At 32.8% G+C, this 8,443-nt stretch overlaps 1 protein-coding gene across 1 annotated transcript; it reads right to left on the reverse strand.

Annotated features, from left to right (window-relative positions):
• Positions 1-512: 512 nt before the first annotated feature.
• Positions 513-6,357, reverse strand: LOC114419163 (pyrophosphate--fructose 6-phosphate 1-phosphotransferase subunit alpha). Its single transcript, XM_028384809.1, has 19 exons — positions 6,107-6,357; positions 5,817-5,989; positions 5,595-5,707; positions 5,301-5,375; positions 5,106-5,219; positions 4,946-5,013; positions 4,682-4,765; positions 4,240-4,293; positions 4,025-4,105; positions 3,845-3,938; positions 3,691-3,764; positions 3,378-3,488; positions 3,236-3,280; positions 3,079-3,135; positions 2,219-2,323; positions 2,004-2,120; positions 1,773-1,876; positions 1,362-1,527; positions 513-968 (listed from the first exon to the last, which is right to left on the reverse strand). Exons 1-19 carry the CDS (start codon positions 6,194-6,196, stop codon positions 840-842), a joined length of 1,854 nt encoding a protein of 617 aa, XP_028240610.1. The 5' UTR covers positions 6,197-6,357; the 3' UTR covers positions 513-839.
• Between the last annotated feature and the right edge of the window lie 2,086 nt (positions 6,358-8,443).

The following is an 8,443-nucleotide window of genomic DNA, read 5'->3' on the forward strand; positions in this document are numbered from 1 at the left end:
CCAAATGAGTAAAAAAGATAAATCTTAACTAATTTTATTTTATTTAATGATATCATTCTCAAAATACTTTTCATTTAATTAAAATTCTAATTTTAATGATCTTTTTAATTCTTATATCAAATTTTGATTAAAGACAAATTATTTTCTAAATGTTATTTGTGTAAAATCAAATAAATATTAACTGTCTTGAAGTATAAATTAGTTAATTTTACTAACATTTAAGTTCGCAAGTGCATTTTATTTTACTTTTTTATTTTAATCAAAGGGAAGTTCTTGGAGAAAAGTAACGTTTCCCCAATAACTATTTACAGTTGGATTGGTTGTGGATAACTTAGTCAACAGTATGAATGGTCTCAACTCAACTCTCAATTTCCCATTGAAAAGAACTAACCATTTTCCACGTGTTTGATGCACATGCAAAGTTCTACTATTAACTACAGGTTCAATCACGTGCTAGTTCTGAAAGTTTCAATTTAAAGGGTTGGAATTTCATCGTGGGATAACAAATAAAGTTACGAATAAAAACACCTCTAATATAAAGTTCGGGATATCACAAAAAGATATGTCCTAAAAATAGAACAACAATAATAATCTCAAGCACCAAGCTAAATTATCAGTGTCACACGGAACCCTCATGTTTTGTAAAAAAAAAAATGACCCAGTAGGGAACATAGAGAGCCAAAACTTTGATTACAGTAAATCTCATCTCACGTTGACATGCACCATGTCAGCTATAACTCTTATTTCCAATCAACAACTACTTCCATGGCAATAAAATGTAGAAACTAAAACCTCGTGCCAGAAAATTTTGGAAAGAATACAACATCCATTTGTTACTCTCACATGGCTGACAGGGTGTTAGTAGAAGATGTTGACATTGCAGCTAGAACTTCAGTAACCGACGCCATGACACTTAGAGCAGCTTTCAAAACCTCCTGGGGGCATCCTGGCTTCACAATGGTTCGAACCTGAAATTATAAGGAGAAATTTCATGAGAACTACCATGTATAATAAGTTTGTTAACTTATAATAAAGTTACATTATCAATGACTTCTAATTGGATGATAGTCTAATTTTTCAGAGTGGCCGAATACAGAAATTAAAGTCTTAAACAATGTTATGCATGATACCAACTTTAGAAACAACATGTGGATCAAGAGTTAACTTAGTACTCAAAAACTAGGTTCTAATTCCATCATGCAAGAAAAGGTGGCAATGATCATTAATATAAAAACTAATTATTTAGCACACAATGAGGATAACCAGTCATTGGATTTGAAGTCTTACACAAGAGACATTGAATAAGAAAAATATGTCCTACACTCTAGTACTGTTAAAATAACATGGTTAATTGCCAAGACCTGTTCAAGGTACTCCTGAAGTTTCTTAATGCGGCCCATGTAGTCCTGGTCTTCAACAGAAAGAGTTATAACCTTCGCACCCGCACCAGGACCATCAAACTGAAGTGGACCTGGATTTCTGTAGATATCATCCATAAGAAAGCTTTGTGCCTTTTGTCTCAACAGCCTGCAACCAATATCATGCGTCAGACAATGCCCTCAATAGACTCACTACCAAGAAATGAGACCAAGCAAGCTGAGGTGAAAAAAACAAGTGTTCCCATTACAAATAATCCACCTAACGGGGGATAGATTTATAAAATCCAGTATACCAAGATTTGTAAATAAAATCTCTAGTTAAGTCTACTATTCAATATACACTATACAGGCATATGCACACATGCATCATACAACATGATAAAAAAATCTTACTCATATGCTTTGCCTCTCAAGTCCACAGTAGCTGGATGAATAGCTGGTTTTCCAATTGATGTGGCTCCTGGATTTGGAGACCAGCGCTTCACAGTCATCATAGACTACAGTTCATCACAGACAGGCAAAATACATGAGACAATGGAAAGCATTGGCATATGATACACAACCATCATCAATAAACATTAAGTAGGTTATAGAAGAAAAATAATAATAAGAACAAAGGCATACTGCTATTGGAGCAGCCCCACATCGCCACTTGTTTACAGGATTCTTCAGGTTAGTTACAGTTGCCATGTATCCATTTAGACCAGCGGCAAGTATGTGGTAGCAGATGTGTCCAAGAACCTGAAATAATATCAAAAGGTTATTAACAAAAGAGGGAAACACTTACAGACGATACTGATTAGACGAACTAATAATCAAAGGTAACTGAATCGACATACATATGCGTAATCACAGTCAAATTTTGATGGCAGAGATCCACGAGCTTGATAACCAAAAAAGTGGCAAATGGCATTGAATTTCTTCCCCTTGTATGTGCCTTCTTTCTGACAAAGGAAAAAGAAAATATTTTAAACATCCAGGCAGCAGTGGATAATTTACCTTCAATTCACTAAAAGCAATTAAAGCCAGCTCGACAATGCTTTTCAGACCATCAACAAAATGAAATCAATCTGGATTGTAATTATTATCTAAGTGTGATACAAGATTATGTTCGTGTTTGGATGAGCATTGACAAAATTAATTTTGAATGAAATTGATTGTGAAGTGATGTGATTTATGTTTGGATGTTTTTTATTATAAAATCAAGTTACGAGTAAAACTCAATAGAAAATTTTGGACCCAACACAATCAATTTTTGGACCTAGAATCAATTCTGAATTTTTCTCTAATGTGAAACCAAACATGTGAAAATTTATTCAAAACCAATTCTGGACTCAAAATCAATTCTCTAATGTGAAACCAAACATGCACTATATCATTCATAACTGACACATCCTTGATCCTTCATGATGACACCAAAACAGTATTAATCTATTCCAAAAGTGCCCACCATTTTTGTCATAACATTTATTTTTCACAAATCACAAGAAATAGAAAAATAGTAAAAAAAGAAATCTGCGATATAGCTTGTGAAGGAGCATCAAGAATAACAGCAAGGGCTGCCTATCTACGTCATACTATGCATTGGAAAGGACACAAAATAAACTCATGATAATATTCAGTAGAAATGCAAAAATAATGGAGAATCTAGTAAAAGGAACATTAGAGACAGAATGGAAGAGAGATTGAGTGACCATACCAGACGCTTGTTTATCTCTACTTCCACAAGATATGCCAGTAATTTCTCAGTTTCAATCTGCAAGTCATTACAAAGAAGCAAGAATAAAGACATGAATGAAGGAACCTGAAATTCTCTATCAATTCAAATAAACAGCAAAGTATGTTGTGATTATTACCTGCGATAACTGTGCTGAGTCATCGGATTCAGGGTAAAGGAGTAACTGCAGCATTAAAAATCATAGTCAGATTTTCTGCCATACTCTTAAGAACTAAATTCACACGAGACCAGCCAGTGTTCAACTTGATAAACGAGTTTACCTGTCTCCTAATAAAGGGTGGCAGAAATTCAAATAGGGCAGATGCCCATGGGGTAAGCTGAGAAGATATCTTGTCAACAGCAACACCTTGTCTGAGTAAACCATGAATTTCCTGAGGTACAAAAAGATAATGGAAGGAACAGATTAAGAATGCATCCTCTATCAAAGGAGAGAAAAATTGTAATGCTAATATGTAACGGCAATGACAACAACTGTTATTTTCTGATGGTTCAACAATGTAAACTTGATTGACAAATTTCATGATGCTTTGTGCTCAGGTGGGGCTTGACTACTGAGAAAGGAGGAAGGGGGACCTTCAAGAGTGCATACACTTCAGGAATACTCTCTATCAGCCCTTCTGGAAGGAGAATTACTCCATGGTATTTATCTGAGCAAAACAGAGGAATATGATATTTAGATCTCAATACACACACACATATACAATAGAGAAATTCAGATAGTTCAAACCTTGCTCTGCTCTAGCCTGAACTGCATCAGTAATCTGTTTTGCAATTTCAGAAAGGGTAAGCTTTGATGCAGCAACCTCCTCACCCAGAATTACCTGCATAAAGCATATAAAAAAAATAGTTTGTCAGCATGGAGCTATAGCACATTAAGCCATAAATGATGTGAGACAATAATACGCACCATGTTTGGATGGGACTGGAGGGTGCATTCCAAAGCAACATGTGATGCCTTGCGTCCCATAAGACGGATGAAATAATAATACTGGAAAAGAAAACTCATTGAGAAAGGTAATTGAAAAGAAAATTAATGAAAAAATAAAATACTTACTTTTATATATTTATTTATACACACACACAATGATATCAGAGAAGAGCAAGAAACACTAGACTCATTACCTTCTCTGCAGAGAGAGCATCGGTGCAGACATTGCTGATGAGCTGAGAATTAACCTGAAAATAAAAGCAAAATTAGACTTGTACTTCAATTGCTCATTATTTCATAGCATAATTTTGCAAACTGTCATGGCCTCAATTATCCCAATCTCTTTCTTTTTGGTCAGGAGAGAAAGGCCCTCTCCAATGAGAATGTGCAATCATATTATCAAACACCACGCACCAAAGAGGAGGGAAAATTCCTAATACTCACTGACCTATCATATTGAAAATAAATTGGCCATTATAGCTTTTTATAATAGGTGATACAACGTCAGAATTACCAGCTTCATAATATTAGTTTCCTATATAAAGCATTTAGAAGAGAAAATATATTGAGCTTCATAATATGTTAAGGCAAAGAATAATATTTGAATTATAAATGTAATCATTACAGGACAAATACCTTACAAATTGTGTCAAACCCAACATTAGTTTCTACAAACTGGTTTTTAAGATCTCCATTTAGAGTGACAGGAACACCAACCACCTGCAGAATCCAACTACCATAATTAATAAATTGTAAATTGAAATTAAACCAATTGATGAAAATCTTAAAATAATTATTATGAATATAAGAGAAATCCCAAATATAAAGATTTAAAAACAGCCCCTCTTTTGCATCTATGTGGACAAAATGACAAAAATCCAGATCAGCTAGTAAAAACACCTTTGTGGGGCATTTTGCTACAGCAAATGTTTCAGCAAGCTGTGCAGCATCTGTGTTTGATGTCACCCCTGAAAGATAATGTATTTCAACATTTAGAAACCTCTTCTTAAGATGTTAAGATAATCAATCATACATGAAGGTCTGAGATGCTCCAGCATACCTCCGATGATTACAAGGCCATCAAGTTTCAAATTGTTGCATGCAGCAAGTGCAGCATTAACTTGTTCTGTGGTCCTAATTTGATCTTTCGTCCGCCCAAGCAAATCATAACCACCTACAAAAAAAAAACATATTATAAGGTGTTAATAACAAAACTGACAGACTAACATCAACACCTTCACTTGCCACGACCAACCTTGATTTTTGTATGTCGAAAGAATATCCTCAGTTATCTCCAGAGTTTTCTGGGCAAACAGACCTTCTGAACCACCTGGAGACAGAAATAAGCAAATGCAGGCCTATTTATTCAGTAGTCTCACAAACATCTGTATTACAAGGTGAAAGTATATAATTGTGACTGTGCAATACATTGCATGAGATATAGGAATATTCACAAAGCATTCAAAACATAGTTAAGACATCCAAATACAGCTTTTTCATTGTTAAAAAAAAAAACTCAAGATCCATCATGCAAGTTTAATTAAATTACCAAGAAATCCAAGCAAAACACTGTTGGGATTGTGAATTTTGAGAGCATTGTGGAGACCCCAAATGACATTATGCCCTCCAGGAGATTGTCTCCCACAAAAGACAATCCCCACCCTACAAAAACAGCAGCAACAACAACAGAATTTGTATTGTGAGATTCGAAACACAAACAGATTCATAACAATGCAATAGAAACACACCACCATGATAACCAGACACATACCTAATAGGAGGGAACTCAGTTATGATCTGAGCATCAGGGACTTTGGCAGTTGCCCTGAGAAAGTGAGCCAAAGGGTGTCCATAGGTGTTAGGAAACGCCCTGCTAATGGTGAGTGCATCAGTGGGGTCAGCAGTGGTGGTTGCATCACCAAATTCAACCCTCACAGTGGTTCCCTGAACCAAAAATTCAAAAGGGTCATCACCAAAATAATTAAAAAAAAATCAAGACTTGACAAACCCTTAATGCTCACACAGCCACTGAAAAACACAAGATCTGAAATCAGTCAACACCTGGAGACAAGGAGGAAGCTCTGGCTGGTACAACGACCGAATCTTTTGAAGATCTGAGAGTTCCCTGGGAATACCATAATCAGAATCCATGGATTTAACCTCTTTGATGCCAAAAAAAAGTGCACTAAGAAACAATACAACACACTGCAACGTTGTTGTTGTTGTTGCTGTTGTTGTTCACTACTCTGAGTGTAACTATTTCTGTTTGGTGTGTTGAGTTTGTGGGTGAATGTTGAATGCTAAGTAATGTAATGGGTAGGGTACCCTTTTTAAGTTGCACCTACCCAACTCGTTTTTTTTTTTTTTTTTATCTTTTTTGCTTTGCTTTTACAAAACAAATGACTCATCTATCCAAATCCAACAATAACTGACCTAACAAGCCCACCGGATTCGGGTCTCTTTACCTTATAGTTATTCGAATATTCGCCTTATGTTTATCTTTATCATCCCTAGCTAGTTACCATTACCATGCCTTCATTCACGAGTGCCACCCCTTTTTTTTTTCTTTTCATTTTTTGAGTTTTTTATTCTTATCTTTATTTCCCTCTAGCTTATGCTTTTGTCATTTTCCGAGGTAGTAGAAAAAGTAGGGGGAAAGAGATCAAATTTGCTTTATAGTTTTAACAATAATATTAAAGTATGATGAACTTTGAGCGGATCGTAGGTTCTTGATCTCAAAAGGTTATTATGCTTGGATTGAGATTCCTCACCTTAGGAATATCAATGGGTGCGCCAAAAAATTTGGTGTTGAATTATATTTGACCTCCAAATTTGTTTTGCTTGCGTGTCACATGCCACACCGATAAATTAAATGTTTAATAAGTGTTTTTTTTTTCTCAAATTGGAATTATAGATAAGATTTTGTTCAATTTTATTATATGTGATAATTTATAACTAGATGGTATTTTACATTATTAGTATATTGTTTTTTTTATAAATTATCTATAATAATTTAAATAAATATATTTTATATAAATGACTTAATCATCATGTTTTTACTAACAAAGATTAGTCAAGTTTGTGGTAAGGATCTCCTTCATACCTAAGGAGAATATGAATTTGCACTATTAAATAAAAGACATTCTACATCGGTTATTTAGCATATTCTACGACGGTTATTAATCGTTGTCGTAGATAAATTCGTAGAATGTTTATATCTATGATGACGATTTTCAAAAAATGTGTTAGACAAGCTACAATTCTAAGACAATTTTCAAAAAAATAACTTTCAATGTCTACAATCTAAGACATTTTTTTTAAAAAATAGTCTTAAAATGTTTTTATGATAAAAAAATTAAAATATATTCAGAATTTTAAGACGATTTTTTGATAAAGCTGTCTTAGAATTATTTTGCTTGGGTGTCACACGCCACACCGATAAATTAAATGCTTGATAAGCATTTTCTTTTCTCAAATTAAAATTATAGATATCATTCTTGTTCAATTTTGTTATATGTGATAATTTATAATTAGATGATAATATAAAATTATTTTACATTATTAGTATATATATATTTTTTTAAATTATCTATAACTATTTAAATAAATATATTTTATATAAATGACTTAATGATCATCATGTTTTTACTAACAAAGATTAGTCAAATTTGTGGTAAGGATTGACTTCATATCTAACGAGCATTTTATAATGATTTTTTTAAAAAAAATAATAAAATATTTTGGTGATTCTAAGATAATTTTCTCAAAAAATCATCTTAAAATGTGATTTTTCTTTAAAAAATTAAAATTTTCATATACATTTTTGGCAACCAATGTCAGATTTCTATTTCTAGTCCCATGTTATTTGAATTTCATATATTTTTAAATAATAATAATAACAAAACTAATAATAATATCAAAACTTTTTTATGTGATTTTTCATAGTATGGTCTCATTGTTTCATTCCATTTAAACTAATAAACTAATCTCTTTTTTGTTATAAAAAATTTGCAGATGAAAAATAAATAACAAACAGAGTGCTACCATTATCAAGAAAAGTGAGGGAAGAAAGTAGTAACACGTGGTCATATCATTTCTTCATATATGAAAATCATCTTGCACTATCAAGAAAAACCAATGCTCTCCAAGAACAATATTAGGAATTAAGATCCGGCATTTGATAGCAGTACAAACTAGGTGAAGGCTCAATATTTTTCCATCAAGTGACCTAATAAAATTTTGAAGCATAAAATTTAAAATTTTATTTCAACCATATTTAATTCTAAATTATAACAATTACTATTATATTTAAATTTTAAATTACTATTATATTTATAATAGCTTACAAATGTTTGGTGTAAATTTTAACATTCAAGCAAAGAAATTAAGGTTGAAAGC

This window comes from Glycine soja, chromosome 7 (assembly GCF_004193775.1).
Source record: "Glycine soja cultivar W05 chromosome 7, ASM419377v2, whole genome shotgun sequence".
In the NCBI taxonomy this organism is placed as follows: Eukaryota; Viridiplantae; Streptophyta; class Magnoliopsida; order Fabales; family Fabaceae; genus Glycine; species Glycine soja.

What these genes read in the sequence shown, in the direction of transcription:
- LOC114419163 (XM_028384809.1), bottom strand. Translation starts at nt 6,196, where the DNA reads ATGGATTCTGATTATGGTATTCCCAGGGAACTCTCAGATCTTCAAAAG. An exon ending in TGGCCTTGTAATCATCGGAG is followed by an intron (nt 5,014 to 5,105) that starts GTATGCTGGAGC and finishes ATTATCTTTCAG; the next exon opens with GGGTGACATCAAACACAGAT. An exon ending in TCAGGCTAGAGCAGAGCAAG is followed by an intron (nt 3,765 to 3,844) that starts GTTTGAACTATC and finishes TGTTTTGCTCAG; the next exon opens with ATAAATACCATGGAGTAATT.